At 43.4% G+C, this 24,989-nt stretch overlaps 2 protein-coding genes across 8 annotated transcripts in view; one reads left to right on the forward strand and one right to left on the reverse strand.

Moving 5' to 3' along the window:
* Positions 1-699: 699 nt before the first annotated feature.
* Positions 700-6,902, forward strand: LOC148127106 (uncharacterized). Its single transcript, XM_087925410.1, has 2 exons — positions 700-1,363; positions 4,559-6,902. Exons 1-2 carry the CDS (start codon positions 1,066-1,068, stop codon positions 4,837-4,839), a joined length of 579 nt encoding a protein of 192 aa, XP_087781536.1. The 5' UTR covers positions 700-1,065; the 3' UTR covers positions 4,840-6,902.
* Positions 6,271-24,989, reverse strand: part of CSAD (cysteine sulfinic acid decarboxylase) — a 44,305-nt gene continuing 25,586 nt past the window's right edge. For all 7 annotated transcript variants that reach the window (XM_087925399.1, XM_087925402.1, XM_087925404.1 and 4 more), the window contains 9 exons: positions 23,158-23,237; positions 21,523-21,577; positions 20,720-20,836; positions 19,281-19,345; positions 16,537-16,618; positions 14,565-14,764; positions 14,408-14,459; positions 11,761-11,850; positions 6,271-9,545 (listed from right to left, as the gene is read on the reverse strand). In XM_087925399.1, the coding sequence (XP_087781525.1) occupies positions 9,372-9,545; positions 11,761-11,850; positions 14,408-14,459; positions 14,565-14,764; positions 16,537-16,618; positions 19,281-19,345; positions 20,720-20,836; positions 21,523-21,577; positions 23,158-23,237 (915 nt within the window). In that variant the 3' untranslated portion in view covers positions 6,271-9,371. The remainder of the gene's footprint in view (positions 9,546-11,760; positions 11,851-14,407; positions 14,460-14,564; positions 14,765-16,536; positions 16,619-19,280; positions 19,346-20,719; positions 20,837-21,522; positions 21,578-23,157; positions 23,238-24,989) is intronic.

Raw genomic sequence — 24,989 nt, forward strand, 5'->3', positions numbered from 1 at the left:
AAAAATTGGCCGGAAAATTTGGCCGTGAGAGAAAATAATTTGGCCGAATTTGGCCGTATTTTGACTTGAGTTTGGCCGCAGAGCCAAGCTGCGATCTGGCAACCCTGGTACAGTACTTGCTCTCTGCTCTCCCCTAATAGTTCACTAGGCATTTTGTAGCCTGGGAAGTTCATCATCCAGCATATTGTAAACATCCTGAGTGTAAATCCATGTGGCTTCCTTGGCACTGTTGGCAGAATATTCTATTTGTAGCCATCTTGCAATGCTAATTAGAGCTACATTTCTTAAAGTGTGGTCATAAGACCCCAGGACCCTCTTAGGGATCCAAAAAATCATTTGCGAGACAACATTGAAAAATAATATTAAAAATCCCATCAAATAATTATGAGAATAGCAGCAGCAAACACCTCACTTTTCATTTTTAATGTAGTAAATATCAATACACATAACCCGCATAAACAAAAATTCTTTTGGGGTTTTCCTTAATTTTAAAAGTGCCAAGGGGTCCTAAAAACACTGAATTATAGAGTATTGGAATTTGCAATGCCCACCGTTCTGGAGGGTACCAGCCAGGCCCAGGCAAGGTTGCAATAGATCTACTCGGACGATTTTATTTTTTCCACTATGTATCAAGAGAGGGAGTGCTATTCCCGCACTAAGCAACAGGGTTCAGATTTCGCGCGTTGCTCTGTAGAACCCGGATTGCTGGCGCGGTGAGTGAGGCAGAGGGAGGAATTTTACACCTGAGAGTGCTTTTTGTTGTTGTTATTTATTTATTTTTAAGATCCAGGAAATCTTGGCTCCTCTTTCATCCGTTTAGCTCCACGAATCGAACCTGAATTTCCTCCTCCAATCAGGCGGGGGAAAAAATACCTGAAAGCGAAAGGGAAAGGAACCATCTTCCCGGGCGCGCCCTTTTGTTCTTTAGGGCTCATTTCCCCGCCGCGCTGCAAAATCAGGCCTGGCAGGAGGAGGCGTGGCTTTTCGATCCTCCCCCCCCCCGCCCCCGTCTTCCTTCATTAAGCGCCCCACTAGCCCCCACACCCCAGGAACTGAAAAACGGTCATGGACGAGAGAGAGAGATTGCTCGGAATCCTTGAGGAGCTGACAGGCGAAGAGCTGAAGACGTTTGCTTTTTTATTGCCCGACGCCATCCCGCGCGGGAAACGCGACACTGACTGTCGGGTGAATCTAGCGAAAGTGATCCTGCAATACTGCCCCGAAAATGCCTTGGATGTCCTCATCGAGGTGTTAAACAAAATCCCGAAGAAAGATCTCGTCTTGCAACTTAAAAGCGACCTGAGACGAGAGGCTCCCAGTTATGATAGAACCGAAGAAGAAAGGGAAGTGGTGGCGGCGGTGGGTAAGCATCCAGCAGCCAAGCAGCCGCACACTGTGCTGGCAGGCTGAGATCCGTAAAAACCCGAAAGTTGCTGTCCTGGAATTGTGTATAGCAGGGGTGGGCAAACTTTTTGGCTCGGGGGCCTCACTGACTTAAAATTTGACAGACGGTCCGGGTCAGCACAAGATTTTTGGGGAATCGCCCCCCCCCCCTTCTTCTCCTCCTTCCCCTCCCCTTGGAGGCCCTCTGAGTCAGGAGTTGCTACCGCCGGCGCGGCTCCGCGTGGCTTCAGTCCCGCCTTGCCTCGGGAAGGGAAAGGCAAAAAGGAAGAGCCGCGGTGGTGCTTTGCAATGGCAGCAGCGGCACCGGAGGCTCAGGCTCAGCGGCTCCTGGTTTTGCCTTTCCTTTCCCAAGGCAACACGGGACTGGAGCCGCGTGGAGCTGCGCCGGCGGTAGCAACTCCTGACAGCCCCAGCCGGACACCTGAGCAGAGCCCAGGCGCAACTGCCTGGGGTGTCTGGCTGCCCAAGTAAAGAACTGCACCAGCTCAGGGCAACTGTGAGGAGCAAGAGGGGAAGCCAAGGTGCTCATTTCATAGCAGTCAACTTCACTCTCTTTTGCTCCAGTTAGGTGCTCCCGGCATGCACAAGGAGCATGAAGGGAGGCAAACACTGCAAGGATGCGTTTTAAAAGTCAGAGAACTTTGCCCAAGACTTCTCGTGTATTCAGGGGCTACACCTCTCCCAACGATGAGTTGGTGGCGATCTAACAAAACGTCTTCCAGCTCTTAAAGATTGACTTTAAGAGCACCCCCATGGAAGAAGCCAAGAACGAGAACAAAAGTAGAGGCGGCGGGGGCAACAAGGGCATGTGATGGGTCCCTCCACGGTCCCCTCCCAGGTGACAGCCAGGGCTTTGGCACCTACTTTTTTCCTGAGAGGTGCGGTGTCTGCCTCCCTTCATATTCCTTGTGGAGGGACACACATGCCCCGTCACCCCTGCCACCACTACGTTTGCTCGGCTTCTTCCATGGGGACACTCTTAAAGTTGACCTTTAAGTGGTCCCGGAACATCCACCCACCTGCCCGGCACCCGCCCTCCCGGAGCACGCTTTCTTTCTTCTGGAGAACATGCCTCTTCCAGCCCGGCCAGCCAGCAGGTGACCACATGTCCTGGGGCTTGTCGTGAGATGCCTGCAGCATGCTTTGTTCTATGTGTCAGGCCCAGCAAGTCCGAGCAGCCGGCGCATAGAACAGGGTGGTGCCGGACCATTGGAGAAGCGGAGCAAAGCTGGAGATTAATAGCTGCCTCTTTCGGCGCAGAAAGCTTCCCCCAACCACCCGGCTGGTCTCCTCCTTCTCTGCCTGTTTGTTCTGTATGGCCGAGGAGGAGGAGACCAGCAGAGAAGCGTGCTGCCAGGCAGGGGCCAGGCGGCACAGGGCAGCACGCCACCGCCCGGCCCTGGCGAGGGAAAGCAGTGGGCGTTCCCCAGGTGGCAGCCTCAGCCCTGCCACCAGGGAAGCGGCTGCCCAGCTCCGTGTTGTGTGTGCGATTTTTTGGCGCGCGGCACGGGGTCTCTTTTGGCCGGCCCTGATTTTTTTTTTCAGAGGCGGGCCGTATTAAAATGACCAACGGGCCGGATGTGGCCCGCGGGCCGTAGTTTGCCCACCCCTGGTGTATAGGATTATCAGGGGTAACAAGACATGTAGCAATAATCACCTCAGCCCAATTACCCCTGCTTTAAAATAGCAAAGACAGAAGAAATGTAGCTGCATGCTGCGGGCCAGAAAAAAATTTTTTTTTAATGTATGTATCGATCACCTATTGTACTGTATTTATTTTGAGTAGCCCTGCTATCACAATTTGTAGACTCGCTGCGTTTTACAAGGCAAATCGTCGCAGGAACGGAAAGGCTTTCAAATATTCTTCAGTTCTTTAAAATAACCCAGAACAATTGAGATGTACACAGAACACAACTTGGGATGGGAATGGGGAGACAGAAGAGAGACTGGGAAAAATACAAAAATTAGTGTGAATATTGTTGGTTGCAAGATCTGCATTTAAACCTAGTCACTGGGACTGGGGTGATTATTGCTAGTTGTCATTTTTAGTTATAACTAAAAGAGAATTCCGAAGAAAAAGAGAGGGTACACTTTTTAATAATAAAGCAGATAATAAAAAGGATGGAAAGAGGAAATAGGGAATAATGTTTGTTAACAGAGATCAGGGTACCCATAGAAGAGAACAGTGCTGGTGCTTTCAATAGAAGGTTTTACCCAATTAAGAGTTACAGATACAAAGGTTTTAGTAGTATACAAATACAAGGCCCATGATTGTAATCAACCATTAAGTCATTACACCGCTTGTGGTTTATGTGTTTGTGCCTTCACATCTGGACTCCTAATGATAGCTTAGACAAGTTCATATAGTTTTCTTGGCAATGTTTATAGAAATGATTTTCATTTTCTTCTTCCAAAGCCTGAGAATGGGTGAGCCAAAGTTCATATAAGCCAGTTCATGTCTCTCTCAGTTTCTAGCATGGTACGTTTAACTACTACACCACTGACTCTCATGTGGTTTTTACAATTTATTCATTTTTTTATAAAGCTTGTTGTGGGGGAGCATATCTAAATACCCAGAGTCCACGTCCTGTATAAAATCCCCTAATTAAAATCATTTAACAATAAAATTCCTGCTTATGGTTGCCTAGGAATACAGCAAGCAGATGGCCATCTTTTTCTTTATTCTACTTATCCCATAAAAAGTAGATCATAATGCAGCACTTTTTATGACCATCATATAATCTTGCGTGATGACCTGGTAGTAACAGTATAGTATTAATTCCTTGAACAGATTTTAGGCAAGTACAGGTAATCCTCAGTTAATGACTCCTGGTTCAGTGGTGCTGAACAAGTGGTAGTAACAACTGCTTCTTGGTAACCTTGTAATCTTGTGATTGCCATTTCTAACCTTCCCCAAGTCAGTGGAGAAGCCAGGAGAGAACGTTGCAAGAAGCCTGGCTACTTGCTATTTCTAAGCACTGAAGTCATGTGATGTGTACTTTACAATCGTATTGCTTAGCAACAGCAATTCCGGTGCCAACTATTGTTAAGCGAGGACTACCTATATGGTGTTGTCAGATAATAAAGGAAAGAGCTGTCAGCTCATCTCTTTTACATCTGTAATTTTCTCTTTCCCTCTTCTGTCATTTTTCAGCACCACCCAAGCTGGTTTCACAAGAACAGCTGATGAAACTAGCCAGAAAAATGGGCAAGAACTGGAAGGAGATTGGCATTTTGTTCCTGGGTATGGAAATTTCACGTCTGGAGCAGTTTGAAGAGGAGCATTCTAAAAACATGGCCATGCAAATTTTCTCCATGCTGTGCGACTGGAGGAACCGTGAAAAGAACAAGGCCACTGCACGCAACCTGTATAACATTCTCAACCAGGAAGGGGTAGAAATGGACTCAAGTGCCTATGCTTTTCTTTTAGAATAAAATGCAACAGAAAAAGATCAACCCTAAAGAAGATGAGCCTCACCAGCATTCAGAGTCTGTCGCACCACCTATGGTACTTAATATTGTCATTAAATACCAAAATTTATATTCAATGGGATGCCCTTGTAGGGATTTTTATAGCATCAGGAGAAACAGAACAAGTGCTGGTGCTTTCTTAACTCAGGTATACATTTTCCTGGAATTGTATGGCTACTGTATGAGCCCAGAAAAAGATAGTCCTTCTTTAAGGAAGTGACAAAGGTGCACAGTGTGTCATCCCACCTACTTAAAAGCATATTCTTAGCTTTGGATCTAAAGTGTTACAAAGAACTAGGAATAACAATAGGTTGGGGTGGGGTTTCTTGGTAACACTTTTCACATTGGACAGATTTTTAACTTCTTTCCCAAGTTTTCTTTCCCTTGTTTCATCTCTATTGCTGCAGCTCCTTTTCTAATGCACAAGCCTGCAATTGTTCAGTTCTCTTTATTTTTTTTCCTCCCTTTTTATTTTTTCCATTCTGTGACGAAGTTTTATTTGCTTTATATAAAATGACAAAGCAAATCTAATTCTCTGTCTTCTCCATTGCATCTGCATCATGTGCTACTCTTGTCTGGTTTTGGCTTCTTCACTTGGATCCTCTCCCATTTACAAAAAAAAAAAATCTTTTAAAAAGATAGGTTAACAGACAGACAGACAGATACAAACAAACAAACAGATAGATGATAGATTAAATGATAAATAGGATAGACAGGAGATAGATTGATAGATGATAGACAGATACAAACAAACAGATAGATGATAGATTAAATGATAGATAGGATAGACAGAAGATAGATTGATAGACAATAGACACAAACAGATAGGTGATAGATTAGATGATAGGATAGACAGACAGACAGATTAGATCAAGGGTATTCAAACTTGGCAAGTTTAAGACTTGTGGACTTCAACTCCCAGAATTCCCAAGCTAACATGATTGGAGGAGGAATTCTGGGAGTTGAAGTCCACAAATCTTAAAGCTATCAAGTTTCAAGACCCCTGGATTAGATAGATGTAGGCAGGCAGGTAGATAAATTAGACAGGCATTAGACAGGTAGATGGATGGCTGGCAGGCAGATAGATAGATAGATAGATAGATAGATAGATAGATAGATAGATAGATAGATAGATAGATAGATATTATAGACAGATAGCATTAGTACTTAGACTTATATACCTCTTCATGGTGCTTTATATGAGACAGAAACAATCAATTCACAGTTCATTCGCTGACGGTGTTATAAAGAAAGGAAATGAAACATTTTGAGACTAAACTCAAAGAGAACCCAGTCTAATCACACAGATTCTATATCCTTTTAAATGCATGTCACTGGTTTCCCATCCTTTTCTAGTACAAGCTGAGACATAGTCAAATATTCTGGTGCAAATTCTGTTCATTTGCAATTTAATACCATCTGATTTTATTGGGTCTGGTTGTATCACCTTTTTTATTGCAGTCATTAAATGAATCATATGGTCCTTAAGCAAATCCAGCTTCTCCCATTAACTTTGCTTGTGGGAAGCACTCTAGGAATGTCACAAATGGCTGGATACTGCAAACAGGAAATAAAATGCTACTTGTCAAGTAGTCAAATTTTGATCATGTCGTGGGGATGTTGCAATGGTCACAAGTGTCATAAGTCAGGTTTTCAGCACTGTTGTAATTGAACAGTTGTTAAACGAATGATTTTAAGTCAAGGACTACCTGTACTCTGCAGCGCATGTTAACCCTGGACAGAAGCAAAGTAGTTATTTCAGTTTAAGGCTTAAAGTTTTAATTTAGATTATAGTTTAAATAAATGTCTGTGCCTTGTTGATCATCATTTTAAAACTCTTTAATGATCCATTTCTTACATTATACTGGCTGTAGGCCTTTTTTCCTGTTTGTTGTCTTTGCTTCTGTAAATTCGAGGTCCATGTTTATTCTATGTTTGTTTTTATACTTTTTAAAAATAAAAAGGATCATTTAACATCTACCAAAACAACATTTTAAAAAATATAAAGGACTTAATGTTATTTGGAAGCAGAGACTTTATTATTTCTAATGCTGCCATGTCTAAAACGACAAAGTTTTATAAAAGTACATTTAAATACATAGGAAGGTAAGTAAAATGTGCATACATAAATTCAACCTCTGTAGCACTTAGCTTTACCTTGTTTTTGTATTTTCCTCCATTAAAAATACAAATAACTTCAGTAAGTAAAACAAGTAAAGCTAGAATCCAGGAGACTGAAGTTCTAATCACACCTCTTAGGCACAAAGCCGGATGCATGTTCTTTGGCCAGTCATTCCCTCTCAGCCCCAGGAAGAAGGCAAGGGCAAAATACGTCCAAAATTCTTGCCCCAAAACTGTAGGGATTTTTTTAAAGGAGTCAGTACTTACTCAAATAGGGAGAGAGAGAGAGAAGAATGGATTAGATTTTAATTAAATCTTAACTTGGAAGGGGCGGGAAACTCCATTTTTATCTTCTAAAGCAGGGCTTGCCCGTGTTGTTTTCTTGATAAAAATACAGGAGTGATTTACCATTGCACCGTCCCCCATAATATGAATCTGAATGCCTTTGCCCTTGTCACAAAGTGATCATCTGACTCTCAACATCTTCCTACACTGTTTCTGCCAAATACAGGTGCCTGCATGCTTTAGCTGGACACCTTCACATCTGGGAATATATATTCTTGGCATATAGCCCCAATATTCTTCACTAGTCCCTGTCAGAACAGCCCCAGTTCATGATGAAGCAGAACAGCAGAAATTGGGGGATATACCATTGGGAAATCTCAGACCAGGTTAGGAGCAAATCATGGAAACTATGGGTCCTTAGGACCCAGCAACACATAACCAAAGCACGGCTTGAGAAGCCTGAAGTGTTCGATTATTTGAGGGGCTGCTACAGAGAGAAAGGGGTCAGGCTATTTTTCCAAAGCACCTGAAGGCCAGACAAGGAATAATGGATAGAAACTGAACAAGGAGAGATTCAACCTAGCAATAAGGATAATTTTTCTGACAGCAATCAATCAATGGAACAGCTTGCCCTTGGAAGTGGAGAGTCATCACTGGAAGCTTTCGAGAAGAGACTGGATTGCCATCCGTCAAAAATGGTGTAGGGTCTCCTGCTTGGGCGAAGGGTTGAGCTAGATGGCCTACAAAGTCCCTTCCAACTCTGTTAATCTGTATCTAAGCAAAGGTGCTGTACTCTTGCTCTGCTAATCCCTTAAAACAGCACCATTTTTCTTTAGCTGCTTCTCTTCAAGAAGAGAAGGGCTACAGAAAGGTATAGCAGAAACCTATGGAAAAACAGGTGATTTGGACAGAAAAGGTGAAACCAGAATAAATAATTACTAGGTAGTTACAATTTCCCAAGGGCTACCAGTTCTGAACTGCAAAATTCCAAGCCACTATCTGCAGGGGTGAAATCCGATTGGTATAACAACTGGTTCGGGGAGTGTGTGCATATGCATCAAACATGCTACCGGCTCCGGCAAGCATTTACCTTCTCCAGCTGACGAGCGGCACTCAGCTGTGCCGCACAAAGCAGCTGAGGAGGAAAATGCAGCCACTAAAGGACAGCCAAGAAGCCGGGCGGGCAGGAGGGCCAAATAGCAGACCAAAACCTCGTCCCAGCGAATTGGTTGGGTGTCAGCTGCTGTTCGGAGCTGCCAGTTCTATAGAACTGGACTGAACTGGTAGGATCCCGCCTTGACTAGCTGACAGCAAAGAGATTGAATTGTTTGCTGCTACTTAGTGGCTGTTGGATTGTGGAGTCCACATCTGATAGTCCTAGACTAGGGGTGTTAAACTGGATTTTTTCGAGGGCCAGATCAGCATTGTAATTTGCCGGCCAGCTGACCATGATAGACGGGACGGACGCCTCCTGCAGCACTCTGCTGGCCAAAACGGGGTGTGGGGGGGGATGTGCGAGCCCCCACCCCCATGCCCTGTTTTGCCGCAGGAGGCTGCCCAGGCCGAAAACAAGGCGCAGGGGAACTGTGAGCGCCCTCCCAGCCAGCGCTCTGTTTTGGCTGCCAGAGGCACCACGGGCTGATCCTTTGCTATTTCCAGGCCAGCTCCAAGGGCCAGATTTAAGCAACCCATGGGCCAGATCCAGCCTGCGGGCCTTGAGTTTAATACCCCTGTCCTAAGCTTTCCTTATTTTTTGCAGATGGCAGTGAAGAAATTAAAAGCATACATTCACTTTAATTTTGGAACACACCCATAAATACAGAAATAGATAACAATTGGGGGGGGTGGGGAGAAGGTGGCAGGCCGCACACATCAGTGTTACATCTTCACATCATGTTTGTCTGTAAAATGGTTTAGTAGCAACATACACACCATGCCAGTGGCACCTGCTCATAGGTCCCTGTGCATGGTTGGAGGAGTGTAACTTCCAAGCCATTTCAACAGTGGTGTGCAGTGACTGGAAGTAAGGTGATTGATGCCTGCTTTTGAACCACATACGTGTAACTGTTCCAATCTGTATTGTACACAATCTATAGATCTCTGCCAAGCCTCTCAATTTCATCAAGGAAGAAATTCAGGTCATCTCTGGTGACTGCTGGATTGGTGACCACCTGGCGGAAAAAGTTCACCTGTTTGCCATGTGGCTGATAGCCCACCAACATGGAACCTTTCTTCATCATCCGCTCCTTAATCAGTGGAGCTACCTAATCAAGGAAAACAAACAAACAAAACTTCTCAGAAACTGGTTGCACTATGATGGTACAAGATATCCACTCACCCAATATGCATCCATATTATGTGTGAACAGAGTTAGTTCTGGGTATCATTCATATTAATCTAGTTCATCTTAACAATATTAGTATCACATCTGTCAAATTTAAGTAATCCTCATTATATATTTTTAAACATACATCAACTAAAAAAAAAGCCTAACTCCTCATCTTTATCTCAATCTTCATTATGTCTTTCTTGTTCAGTCTAAACATTTCTTACATATAATAAGAAAGATATCTTAAAAAAAGATATCCACCCCCAGCCACCCTCCCCACATAATGAAACTTTATTTCCAGACAGGTTCTAAAAATGGCTTTCAAATGTGGAATCGAATTAGGTCCTCGTGTGCAATTTTTATCAAGGATAGGGTTGCCCCCTTGATGTATATACTAAATGTTTATATGAAAATCTGGCAAAATCCATATATTCAAGATTCAGTTATAATGCTTTATTGAGTTTTTTTTCCATTTATACATAATACCAATAGTTATTAAACAGAGCTGTGACATTATATATACATTTATGTGTCCTATCAAAACTTACAATACACAATACTTTCATACCCTCTTATCTATTATATACATTATTTACATTTTCTATTCTTATATCTATTATCAATCCAAATAAACCATGTTTCCCATACTGCATTGTATTCTGTGCCTGCTTTCCCTCTTAATTCCATAGTTAATTTATCCATTTCCACACACTCTAAATTTTTTTAGATTATTAAGCCTTCAGGTGGTATGGAGTTTTTCTTCCAGTACTGAGCGTATGAAAGATTCAGTTATTATTATTCATGGCCTTTTTCCCAGATTACCTATGATCCAGTAGATCCCCAATCCAAATCAAAACTTCTTACTTGTGGCTCGGGCAACAGGTGCTCAGGTTAACCAGTTCAAAAATAGCATCTTTGGAATTAATGGTGGATGATATCTCACAAATTAGGGAATCAGAAAACCCTGGCAAGGCTTCACAGTATCATTGGCCTCTTTACCAGGGACCAGGCAAGCTTGGTATGGCTTTGCCCCCTCAGTTTGTCAGCGCTTAGCATGTGTACTCTGCACTTCTAAGCTTTGTCAGCTCTGTTATAGGTTGTCTTGACTAGCTGCTCTCTTTAGTTTCTTTCACACGAGTGCTGTGAAACAGGTCAATACAGTTTTACAACCATAACAGAGCCCCAAAATTATGTTGCTAGGCAAGACAGTCGTTAAGTGAGCTTTGCCCCATTTTATGACCTGTCTTGCCACAGTTGTTAAGTGAATCACTCCAGCTGACAAGTGGTTAACACAGTGGTTAAGTGAATCTGGCTTCCCCTTTGACTTTGCTTGCCAGAAGGGCGCAAAAGGTGATCACATGACCCTGAGACACTGCAACGTCATAAATAGGAACTAGTTGCAAATACCTGAATTTTGATCATGTGACTGTGGGGATGCTGCAGCGGTCATCAGTGTGAAAAATAGCCACAAGTCACTTTTCTCAATGCCCTTGTAACTTCAAACGGTCACTAAATGAATGGTTGTAAGTCAAGGGCTACCTGTATCCTAAACTGACTGGATGGAGTTTGCTTAAACTTGGAACCAAATTGGACTTGGAGTGCTAGCTGACAATTAACCCCGTCCTTCATGTTCCTCACTACTCTAGCCCACTCCCCTTACCCCCAATGAAGCATACTGTGGAAACAAGGTCAATGACCCATGGGTGTTGTTGCCTCCATCTGGATCCCCTTAGTCTACGTCCTCTTCTGACACTGGGAAGCTGAGCATTTGGGGGCAGTTCCTAACCGTGGATTTTATGTGGGTTTAAGCTACATCTCCACCATAACAAGCCAGAATGGCCAATAGCCAGTTGTAAGAAATGATTGGATTTCTAGCCCTGTAACATCAATGGACATAAGGCTGGCATCACAACACAAATGTCTTTCTTTTCTGCACATTAGCATTCCTGCATTGCATCCTGCTTGATTCTGTAGGCAAGCAACAAAGGCACACATGTCCATTTATCCTGAAAGAGCTTGCCTCCTTTTTAATGAACGCTGGATGCGGAAACATGTGCGAACTCTGCTTTGCACTTGTTTTACAACACAGGAGACTCCAGAGGGAGTTTTTCCCTGCTCTTACTTCCTATTTCAAAGATGCCAAAACTTACCTTCTCCAGTTTCACCCAGTAATCAGCGCAGTCTTCCTGCCCTTTCAGACTGGGAGGTACATACCAAAAACAGAGATTGATGAACTCTGGCTGAAAAAGAAAAAGAAAAAGGAGTAAAAAAAACCCTAAAAGTTATCTTGTGATAACTTTTCTTCCCTCTAATCTTTGTGCAGCAGGAAGCCACTTTCTTATGGCAGTAATACATTGTCAGTAAAGAAATTGGAATACAGAACTATTATTTATTTGGTTTTAATGTAGCACACAGGTGTCAAGCTCATGACATCACCTTGTCATCATGTGATGTATTTAGACTCCCCTCCCCCCATGAGTGAGGTCAACATGTGACTCATCCAGCCCAAGGGCTGCGAGTTTGACATCCTGATCTAGCATGATGTATAAACCCAACCATTACAGCTCATAATTCGTCATTTATGCCACCTATAAGCAATTTATGATCTCCCTACGGGGCCCAAGGCTCCTCAAGATTGCATTATTGCAAGTCCGTGGCAAACTGTCAAATTACATGGCACAGCTTTTGGCACTGTTTTAGCAAGAGCAATGAAATGGATATATTAGTTATCCATTTCATATCCAAGGTTAAAAATATTAGTTCCCATTTTTTTAAACAGTATGTCAATCCCACACAAAAGTGAAGTCCAAATTCCTGCCTCCACCTCTTGAGATGATGCCACTGCATTACTGCCCTTTTAATACTTGTTGCTTTTTGAATGAGACCAGGCATCCCAAAAATGCTGCAAGTCCTAATTTCTGGATGGTGATCCAGCCTGGTGTAGTGCTTAAGGCATCAGGCTAGAACCTGGCAAACAGGGGTGGGATTCTACCAGTTCGCACCTATTTGCTAGAACTGGTTGTTAACATTCTAAGCAGTTTGGAGAACCGGTTGTTAGAAGAAATTACTGGCCTAATCCTGTAAGGAAGGCAGGAAGGAAACATTCTGGTGTTGCTTATAGAAACTGCCTCTCCATTAATCCTTATTACATTCTTGGCAGGACTAGACTTCCTGTCTCAGGAACTTCTCTGGAGTTTTTTCCCCCTCCTTTGCTGGTACTTTGCTTGTGTGGAGTGACCATTTAAAGGTACAATGGCACTGAAAAAAGTGACTTATGACCATTTTTCACACTTACGACTATTGCAGCATCCCCAGAGTCATGAGAGGCCAGGTGAGGAGATGCGTGCCTTGACGTGAGTGATATTGAGTTGGCCATGCCCAGCCAATAACATGACCACCAAGCAAAGCCCACCACCTAAGCCACGCCCACAGAATCGGTTGTTAAAAAATTTGAATCCCACCCCTGCTGGCAAATCGTGAGTTAGGCACAAAATCAGCTGGGTGACTTCGTGCCAGTTACTTTCTCACACTCCTAAGAAGAAGACAAGGGCAAACCACTTCTGAAAATCATTCCTGCAGGAACTTATCCAGGCAGTCAGCAGGAGCCAACAATGACTTGAAAGCACACATTCACAGACAGAGAGACAATCGGAATTATCAGTTATGTGAAAACATGTTTCAAAAAGAAAAAAGAAAACCGCTGACTTAATGGAGAGTTAGAACTGAAGTTTCAGATCCTGAATTGGTAGGAATCATTTAAGCCAGCAGTCGCTAACATCTTCAGCTCTGCAGATTGGCAACAGCAGTGGTGGCGGGGTGGGGTGGGGGGAGAGGATGGTATTGCACCCACGCATGTCACTTGCACAAATAGAGCTTTGCTCACTCGCCTGCTGCTTTCACGGTCCGGTCCATTGAATCCAAACCTCGTTCAGTTGAGGAATCCAAATTAAAGCATTTGTGACTAATGGATATCCAGCTTCTGTTTTTCACCACATCCAGAACCCACCTCTTCCCTTGTTAATCAGTGATCTGAGCACAAGACATGGTCTTATGTGTGAGAACAGCAGGGGTTCGGGAGAGCCCCTAGCTAAGATTCGGCACAGTTCAGACAACCCCCAAATCCTACTCCCAGCTGGCCCCGCCCACCCTGCCCCACCCTGCCCTTCCCAGGAGTCCCCACATGGCCCATTTTGGATGCAGGTTAAGTGCAGGGTGTGTGCAGAGGCTCTGGGAAGATGAAAAACAGGCCTCCCGTAAGTTCGGGAAGGCCAGAAACAGGCCCATTTCCAGCTTCCAGAAAGCCTCCGGAGGTCGGGGAGGCTGTTTTCACCCTCCCAGAGGCTTGAGGAAAGCCTTCGGAGCCCAGCGAGGGCAAAAACACCTCCTCCATGGTGAAGGAGGCCGACTAGGCCACACTCACCATGGTCACGCCCACCCAGCAACTGGGCAGAGAAGCTGTTGCTAAAACTTTTGAAACCCACCTGGGGAGAATAGCCCATTATTTAGCAGACATTCGGAGACGATAAAGTGCCCCCTTTTCCTAACAGCTTCACCAGGCTAGAAAGCGGGAGATTACGCCACAGCCATGAAAGCCAGTTGCATGACCTTGGGCCAGTCACCCACTCTCAGCCCAACCGACCTCACAGGATTGTTGTTGTGGGGAGAATAGGAGGAGGATACATTCACTGCCTTGAGTTATTTGTAAAAATAATAAAGATGGGGTCCAAGTAAATAAATAATATCATATAATATACATGTCAGCAGCAAAGCAAGCCCTGAAGGCCAAATAGCTCATACCTCTATAACTAGTTGAAAGCCTTCTCTCTTTTTGATTTCATCAGCTAGATACCTAGGATGAAAAAAGAAGAAGATGTTAGGGAAGATGCTTGAACCACATGCCAGTCACCAGGGATGGCAGAAAGACTTTCCCCAAATATAGGATCTTTTCATATACCTAGTATAAGCAAAGGCCCTATCCACTCTCTGCTCCAAGCCTTTGCTACCGTTGGCCTTCCACATCAGCCACAACTTAAAGCAATCTACTTTGCGTCCACACTGGATGGTTTGGTCTCCCCTGTCATAAGCTATGTCGTAGAACTTGTCTGTCTGGAAGAGATAGGTAGCTTGGGCACAGTGGCATCTCTGCAGTAGTCCCTGGGAAGAAAGAGGTATCAAAACAGTTATCTTTTTTTTAAAAAAAAACTTGTTTTTCACATAAAATTATTTATTCTACTTGACAGTGCAAAATGCTCTAAGTAGAAGTTCATTTCAAAGAACTTCAAAATGAACTGGAAAATGTGATAAGAATAGGGTGATCATAGACTCAGAAACCAGAGAGTTTAAAAGAGAGGTGTGCAACGTAAGACCTTGGGAGATTGTTAAGATACAATTGGTTCAAGGCAGTATGATTAATGGTGTGGGATAAGAAGCTAAGTCATATTTGGAGTGTGTTATTCATTGCAGTCTCTAGTTCAAAGCAGGAACAGTATGGTAAGTAAAATACCTGTCAAAATTGGAGAGAGGGCAAACAAAGAGAGAGAGTATCCAGAGGTGAACTTCTGTTATAAAGACATGCCATGGAAAAGGCTCTTTTTTTGAATCCCAACCAAAGCATTTCTAATTTTTATGAAAGAAAATAACAAGTTCCATGAGATCTTAATAGGCTGTCATGCCCGTATTGGCTCTGTTGGCTGTGGAAGAAACTGGGGAAGGGCACAGTCTGGATGGGCAGAGCAGGGGAGAGGTAGAGCAAGGGAGAGGGAATTCAGAGGAAGACCCAGGTCCATCCCCTCTTCATCCTAGGGCACGCAGGGAGGAACAGAGAGGGGAGCAACGTGGCTTACAGGAGAGGAAAGGGCCCCGATTCCCTTTAGTAGCTGCAGCTGGGAACACAGTGTTTAAAAAGGGAAGCTGCGCACAGCAAGCTTGGGAGCAAATCGTGAATTATCTGGTATAATTGAGGCTTATCTGTGTTCCTGGCGTCTTCCCAACTGTGTGTGTTTTGCTGTGCTTTCAAGTCTGCAATTCCTTCTCATGCCCTGTCAAGTTAATTACTGCAGCGTGGTTTGTTTGAATTTTTAGGTAAGTTTGTATGTACTTTGTTTTTGGATTGAATTTCCTCCACTTAAAGACTGTTTCTGGGAGAGTTTTTCTCCAGCAAAAGGTAACCTGGACATTGGGGGCAAAGTTGGAGATAATAAAGGGACTCTTCTTGCTTGACTGTGTTGCCTTTGTGCCACGCCCCGGGTCATCACATAGGCAGACAAACTCATATTAGAATAGATCCATAATCCCACAAAATTTTCTATTGGTCATTTATTTCAATACCTTTAGAAACTTTAGCGTGGATTTCTAAAGTTTCTAAATATTATGACTCAGAATTGATTTAAATATTATTTTCAGAGCAAATATGTGATAATGCTTCACAGATACTGAGAAGTAGAATATATTAGCCTTGACTGAGAATATCAGACTTCCATATTCTACTGTAGGGGTGTCAAACTCGCAGCCCATGGGCCGGATGCGTCATGCACTGGGCATACCCACTTCCATTTTAGCAAGGGGGGGGGAAAGTTGTGATATGTCACGTGACCACGTGATGCCGCAAGTTTGACACTCCTGTTCTACAGTATGGAGTTCCACCTGTAATGCTGCTAGCTGAAGAAGTACTGCAGTAATTAAGCAGAAGAAATCAGCATAAATCCTGAAAGAGTTAATGTACAAGAAGATCTCACTTTGACTTTTGGGCAGAGAGTTGGATTAGGTAGCTCTGGCTTTCTTCTAACCATATTATCTGGAGGGAGAGAGAATTTATACAACATGATATAACTTATATCATGCTTCATGTCTAGGAAGAGAGGGAGGGAGAGAGAGAGAGAGAGAGAGGGAGGGAGAGGGAGAGGGAGAGAGAGAGTCTAAATACTTACAGAGTTATTCTGGACCAGGAAGGCAGAACACTGAAGCCCAGTCATAAGCATTTTGTGAGGGTTCCAAGCCACCGAATCAGCCCTGGATGGAAAATAGAAATGAGCGTTTTATAATTGGATAAACTTTGCATGCAAATAAATGCTAATAACCATATTTAGAAGACTGTTAAAACTTCAGTGGTGCACCTTTGTATTTTGGACCTTACACACAAATACACACACACACACACACACACACACACATATATGGTATTCAGCTTTGTTCGGGTATTTTCCCACGTCCTTATAGTTGTGCTTTTAAAGTTGAATCTCATCTGCCATCATCAGGCTTCTGTATTGTGTTCGTCTGTGAGTCAGACTTTCACAGCCATTTTCAGTTTTAAATTTGGGGCTAGCCTACTACTGTGCCAGAATGGTTTTTTCTTAATACAGCATAGCTAGCACCAAATTTAAAACAGAAATGGCTGTGAAAGTCTGACTCACAGACGAACACAATACAGAAGCCTGATGATGGCAGATGAGATTCTGCCGAAACGTTGCTACAACTTTAAAAGCACAACTATAATGACGTGGGAAAATACCCGAACAAAGCTGAATACCATACATGTAAGTACCCTAAAAACTTGATATATATATATATATATATATATATATATATATATATATATATATATATATATATATAAAATCAGAGAAACATGTTAGTCTGTGGTATCCAAAAATCAGAAGGAGTCCAGTAGCACCTATTCAACAAATAAAATGTATTAAAAGACACACATTTTTTTGAGCTGCAGCTCACAACTTCAGATGCAAAAGAATAGTTAAGCTGATTTTGATACAATTTGTTAATGTGCTAAGGTGCTACCAGACTCCTTTGCATTTAAATGGGATTCTTAACATGTACCATAGGGGTCAGACTCTGAAAAGGGCCTTGAACCAGAGCCTCCCATGGCATCACTGTCATTTTGCTCCCACAGACAAGTCTCAGCAAGTCAAAGAACACATAAATGCCACTATAATCATTGTACTTTCAGCTAAAAATAAAAATTCCCATGGTCTCAAGCAGAGGTGGGATTCTACCAGTTTGGCCCGGTTTGGGCGAATCAATAGCTCCGAGGATCATCTGGGAGCGAACCGGTTCGTTTATTCTAACAATCAGCTGTTGGGCCCACACTTCCACCTGGGCTCTAGGCTGTGCCTAGATATAAATATCCTGTTTTTGAAGCTCAGCTGATTCACGTGGCACAGCGGATTGCCGTACATCAGCTGATTAACACACAGGGATTGCTGGAGAAGGTCAGTAGCAAATGCTCTGTGCGCGCTCACCGAACCGGTTGTTACACCAATTGAATCGCACCCCTGGTCTTAAGGACCAAGAAAGAAGGGAGAAGTGTGTCTTAACTGTTTCCCATCTTTTCCAAACAATTGCAAAACCATTGGAGGCTGAAGTACCAATCTTTTAATGTTTTAACTTTCAATGCCCAATGTTTTTAACATTCTAATTGTTTTATACTGTTATTTAGGGCATTGTAAATCACTCAGCTGCTTGAAAGTGAGATGGGCAGCATATACATTTAATAAGTAACTAATTAAATAAAATTTACATCTAAGTTGATTTTTTTAGACTGTCAGGTGCCAACTGATTCATGGAGATGCAGAAGACTTTTCTTTCAAGCCAATTCCTCAAAATTAGCAATTTGCCTTACACCACAAGCTATCTGGCCTCATCCACCCAGTCAACCAGCACTGCATCTAACCAGCAGCCCACCTTTGACTTTCAATGTGCATTTGCCTGACCCAGTGCTTCATTCCAGCACTTCTCTATGGCTACCTTGTTTGCCTCTCCTTCCGCTGACTTTGCCTAGCTAGACTTTGGGCCTGACACTGACTTTCTAAAGAACTGAACTGGGTCAATAACAGAGGATTTACAGCAATATAATTTACCAACAGCATGCAGTTAGCAATACTTGACCTGCACATGCATTTTAACACACTCCTAGTAGGCATCTGCAGCTGATGAATTAAAACAACAGGATCATGCAAGGTTATTTTTTGTGCCATTGCAGCAGCTTTGCCAGAAGAGGGAACTGTTGTCTTACTGTTTGGTCTACTAACAGGGCAAATAGCCAGTGAACATGGCCCTGTAGTTCTAATTCAGTGGAGATGGAATGGCACAAAGACCAGTCAAGAGCCGTCTAACTAACTCTATAAAGACACTGACTAGAAACTTTCTTTACAGATTTGAATTGCATGGTTATTTGTGGAATGATAAAATCAAGGTCAATGTGCATTTTAAAAATCATTTTATTAGACGTGCCATACTGAGAATTTGGAACAGGTATAAGGCAAAATTGACTCTTAAAATTCCTTTGTGCTTGTCACCCCAACAAGTTCTTTTTCAGAAGGGAAATTGATAATTAAACAAAAATGGTTGCCGTCTGCTGATTTCTTGAATTTTTCTCAAGGAGAATTTAACTTAAAAATGAGAAAATTGGGAGTTTGTAGGTTTTAGATGGCATTGGTTTCCCTCTGCTCATCTAATGGAAAGATTTAAGGTGGATAAGAGGAATTATGAATTGTAAAAGGGTAAAACTGAATTTGACATAGAATTTTGTACCAATGATGATCAAATTATTTCTAAGATATACAAACTTGGAGGAAAAAAAATGGAGGCAGAGGATGAATAAGTCCAAAGTCAAAGTCCTAGCTTTTCACAGCTCATTTCTGTAGGAAATAATGTTTACCTTTCAATCCCATCCAAAAGATGCCGATGTCTTTGGGAGAGAAGAGCACTACCGCCCCAGGCTGCCTACAGCAGAAAAAAGGGGCCACGTGAGTTACTTAAAAAGAAGTCCAGTCAAAAGCAATGTGGATAGTGCTACTGTTGGAATTCCCAAATTAAAAATACAAGAATATCATTCAAATGGTAACAGGGTAGCTAAAGGGCTAAGTTTTAAAGGCTAAAAGAATCTCAAGATAGTTTTCAAGCAGAATATGAAAATCTGGGTTCATGCAGAATGTTCACAAACATGAAGAAAATCACCTTTCTACAAATGTACCCCCCGAATAATAAATCACACTTCACTCAGCAACACAGCCTCCCACTCTACCTCTGTGTGACTGAACCATTCATCACATATTTTCTCACCAATCTCCATTGGGGAATATATATGTATCTGCTGGGTGAGTTGTTAGGGCAGCGCACATCAATAGAACAGAACAGAACAGAACAGAATAGAATTCTTTATTGGCCAAGTGTGACATACAAGGAAGATGTCTTGGTGCAAATGCTCCCAGTGCACATAAAAGAAAAGATACATTTGTCAAGAGTCAAAAATCATAAGATGTAACACTTAATGATAATCATAGGGTACAATAAGCAATCAAATCATAATAGGAAACAGTCAATAAAAATTGTAAGGATACAAGCAACAAAATTACAGTCATACAGTCACAAATGGGAGGGGATGGGTGATAAGGTGTGATGAGAAGATTAGTAGTAATAGTGGTGCAGACTTTGTAAATAGCTGGACAGTGTTGAGGGAATTATTTGTTTAGCAGAGTGGTGGCGTTTGGGAAAAAACTGTTCTTGGGTCTAGCTGTTCTGGTGTGCAGTGCTCTATAGGAGTGGCCCCCAACCTTTTTTGTGCCACAGCCCGGTACCGGCATCACAAAATGATCCGCGGCCCGGTACTGGCATCAGCACGCATGACAAGGCAAGGCGAGCTGAGTGACTGGCCAGCCAGCCGTCCCCCGCTTCTCCCCACCATCTTCAACTCCTCCTTTGTACCTTTGTCAATGGGCTTCGCTTTGGGACGGCTTCAGGACGGTCACTCGGCTCGCCTTGCCTTGGGTGCTGAAAGAATCCTCGTGCCTTAGTTTCATTCGAAGCCCCCCCTTCGATGAAACTAAGGCACGAGGATTCCTTCAGGACCCAAACGCCGCTTTCCAACCGGAAAAGCTCACCTGGAAGGCACTTTCTCATCAAACAAGATGGCGGCACCCAGCAAACCGGCGGCCCGGTAGGAAATGTTCCACGGACCAGTACCGGTCCGCGGCCCGGTGGTTGGGGACCCCTGCTCTATAGCGTCGTTTTGAGGGAAGGAGTTGAAACAGCTTATGTCCTGGATGTGAGGGGTCTGTACATCTCTAGAAGGTCCTTACCGCCACAGGTTGTACTTACATCCACATGGAACCAGAGTTTGTGCCTTTTGCACACCTCTGCAATTTCAGGTAGGGGGTCAAACGCTCCCAGGACTGTGGTGCCACAGGTGGCATTGACAAAGAAGGGGAGCGCTCTCTGGAAGAGAAGATGAGAGCTTTCTTTAGCATACTGTCCTGTATATTTGGCCCAAACAATAGGATCTGACACATGTGGTTGCATCTGTCCAAATTTCATTTTGTTCACATGTTGGTCCTTGATAAAGGAAGCATAAGCTATTACATTAGTACACTGTTTCTTCTTTTGCTGCACACCTCAGACAAAGAGTCAGAGTTGGCAAAGTCCCTATGCCCATTGAGTGTCTCCTTTAACAGGATCACTGGCTTGGATGTGGGAAGAAAAAGCAGCCTGTTACATATAGCTTAGTGCAGTGATAGCTAACCTTTTCAGCACTGAGTGCCCAAAGCGCGCGCAAACCCCCAAAGTGCAATGCACGCCTGTCCTCCATGCATGCGCCCCACCCCGTGCATGTGCACACATTCCCCATGCATGTGTCCTGCCCTCGTGCCCACCGCACATGCACCCCATGCCACTTGCACCCCGCCCCGTCCCCTGCATGCATGGCAGAGACCCAAAAACCAGCTGGCCAAGCGGGAGGTGTATGTGTGTGTGTGGCAGAGCTGAGCTGGGGTGATGGCTCGCATGCCCGCAAAGAGGGCTTTGCATGCCACCTCTGGCATGTGTGCCATGGGTTCGCCATCACGGGCTTAGTGGAAGCAAAGGGAAAATTGTAACTTCCTCAAAACCCTCCACAGGCAACATACCTCTGATTTGGCCTGGTTGATCTTTTTCTCTAGATCAGCAGGGATCATCTTCCCTCTGAGGAAGAAAAGAGTGGTTGAAATGACTGAGCCATGAAAGTCCTTTCAACAGGTCCTTCTTGCTTAAGCCACTCTGACTTCAAATCATTCCAAGCAGGTGGCAGAATGAAGCTATGTGTTTCACTTTAATAATATAAAAGGAACTTTAACTTTGAACCTGCCTCTACTGTAAATTACATCAGAGGAAAAGTTTCCACATTAGCCTTGTATGAAGCACTAGGATTTTTTAGCACAGGAAGATTTCCTCTTGAGGAAACCACTTATAATAACATCGATTTCATGCACACTGAAATGATATGTTTTAGAGAGGCCCACTAGTGGGCTGTGAGGGGCTTGCAGCTGGGCCGTGGAAATGGCCAGTGAGTACACATGTACATACACTCATCCTCACTTGCGTGAGCAGTGGCCAAACACATGCATGCACACTCCATTTGCATGAGTGGCAGGCACATGTGCATGCCATTTGTAAAAATGGAGCTGTGCACACACCTACTTGCTAGTTGCTTGTGCAAATTATCCCCTCCTTCCTCCACTGGTGTGCAAAGCCAGAAACACTGGGGAACTCTGATCTAGAATAAATTCTTCCATATGAACTTGCTATTTATGCAGATCAATAATGATAAAGAATGAGAACTGTTGCCAGATACAAGACTAATCATAGATCTGCTTAGTTGCTATTACTTAGGTGCCTTTGTTTTATCGTATGTTGAAAGGTCATATACAAAGTGGTATTTCAGTCTTAGCCCTTACAATGCCCTCACTAATTGTTTGTTTACTTATTTATTTATTTGTCAATTATGCTACCAGTTAGAAACAACAGCTTATAGAGAACACAATATTTACAATCTTAAGGGCTAGAAACGTGAATTTACTTAAAATACATATTCTTAGCTGGTTCAATTTCACAGACATCACCAAGCTGAACTATGGAGCACGTGAAACTGAAACCCAGAGCTCAGATTAAGGGATTGTAATTTTTTAACCATAATCACTGCAATGGCAAAGGGTTCCTAAAATCTGGGGTGGGTGGGTGGGAAACAACTGAACAAGGGGATAAGCAATCCACAATGGTTCTAATGTCTGTGTGTATTGCAGTGGTGGGATTAAAAAAAAAAATTAGCACCAGTTCAGTGAGCGTGGCTTGGTGGGCATGCTTTGTGCGCATGCAAATACTTTGCGCGCGTGCACCAAATGTAGAATTTTGCGCAGGCGCAGAGGCGTTCCAACTCACCTTCTGCAAGCCTGCACTCTCCTGGTCACTTCAGCAGCTGCCACGTGGCACTCTGCTGTGCCATGCAAAGCAGCTGTGCTTCAAAAGCAGGGGATAAAGGTGAGTACAGGAGCCCCGGCGAGCAGGTGGGCGCAACAGCAGAACAGCGGAGACAACCAATTTGGTCTCCTTTGCTCATCAGCGCTACCGGCTCGGCAGAACCGGGCAGAACCGGTAGAATACTACCACTGGTGTATTGGGTATGGTTAGGGAGGTAATCCAGATTAAATGGTCCATGTATTACAACAACAAGATGGAACCATTGATCTTATCTAACTTGATAAGGCTTTCCAGTTATTAACACTCACTTTTCATCCGCTGCTACAAGGTAGACATTGTCAGTGCCGATGCCCAAAAAAGCTGCTCCCTTTTGGATGGAGTAGTGGCACTAAAAACCAGAAAAAGAGGGTCAGCATTGTAAGATTTCCTCTAAGAAAAACTTTCTCCCAGGACCCTGTTCCGAGTCTTGGGAAGCCATTTAGTAATTAATCCATTTAGAAATCAACTACTACTCATTTACTTTTTTACATTTCTATCTAACCAATGCAATCCTGACCCATGGTTCTGGGGAGAGAGAGCATTCCCAGATATTATCCCCCTTATCTTCTCTAAATTTAGAGCAATAGATTACAGATCCTGACAAAGATCATGGTCCACCAGAAGATACACAGCAATACAAGGCTTCAAAATGAAGGTCATCTGGTGGTTTCACAGCTATTATTTGCAAAATGGGAATAATTAATTTACTTTAGGCAGGTAGAGAATAACAGCAAGATTTTCTGGCATGTGTCCCTATCTCTGGCATTCTTTTTCCAGGGGGCCTACATACTTACAAATATGTGCAAGCCAGTGGTGGGATTCAACTGGTGTTACTACTGGTTCGGTGACTGCGTTGCGCATGTGTGTAGAAAAACCTTAAAGCTGTGCTGCCCGGACATCTGAAATGTGCTGCACGCAGGTGCGCAGCATTTGGAAAGCTTCTTTTTTCCTGCTTTTTCAACCTCGCACAAAGCTGCTGAGGTTCTGTGCCGCGCAAAGCAGCTGAGGTTGAAAAAGCAGGAAATAAAGGACAGGTAAGAGCCTGGGCGGGCGGGCGGGTGGGCCAAACAGCAGCAAACACAGAACTGGTTTGGTGTCTGCTGCTCTTCAGAGCTACCAGTTCTATGGAGCTGGGCAGAACCGATAGCAACCCACCCCTGGTGCAGGCAAGCCCATTTTCCCCCTTTTTGAGGAGATAAATACCACCTCCCCTCCCAAAAACCATAAACAAAACAAATATGTCCCACTATTGTACAGTACAAAAATATTCAGCTTTTTTTCAGCAGAGTTATGTTTGATCTCAACTGACACTCCAATAAACAAACAAACCTAAATGAGGTCAGAATAAAATTAGATTTAGTTTGATTTATAAGGAAATGATACCTACAAAGATCAAAAATGTACGTGTCCTGGAATTTCCTGCAACTATCTATACAAGTGAAAACTGGAGTTTGAAGAAGCAAGATAGGAAAACTATTGATACTTTTGAACTTTAGTGTTGGAGAAAACTCCAGGGAATACTATGGACAGTCAAGAAAACAAACCAATGGATCATTAAAAAAATTAACCCAGAACTCTCACTCAAAGCACAAATGACCAGATTCAAATTATCTCACTTTGGACACATTAAGCAAAGATCTAGCTTTCTAGAGAAGGCTATAATGCTGGGAAAGAAATAAGGAAACGGAAGAATGGGACAATCAGTAGCCAGACTCAGTTACAGTCATGATTAAGATGCCATTTGGAACTTCCCAAAATGTCTGCTGTTAACAGGGCAGTCTGATCCAACTTCTGATGTACAAGTTCCAGCTTCAGTCTATCTTAGTTGCACCCAACCTGGTTCCCTCCAAATGTCCCCCAATACCAAATTTTATTTTAGTATTGCTGATAAGACAATGCCCTCTCTCAGTAGCACTGCTGGGAAGGTATTTGCCCTAGAGACCATTAGTGTTTTCCTGGCTCTTCCAAATCCCCAACAACAATATCTGCTGTCCGAGGTGCTGCTTGTCCCCCTGCCTCAGGAGTAGGTCTAAGAAAAGTCAGTTTTGGGGGCAACAAGTCATACTTTCATTACAGATCTTGGAAAGTCCCAAAAGCATGG

Source organism: Pseudonaja textilis, chromosome 2, assembly GCF_049901715.1.
Source record: "Pseudonaja textilis isolate UNSWEBS1 chromosome 2, rPseTex1.2, whole genome shotgun sequence".
Lineage (NCBI taxonomy): Eukaryota > Metazoa > Chordata > Lepidosauria > Squamata > Elapidae > Pseudonaja > Pseudonaja textilis.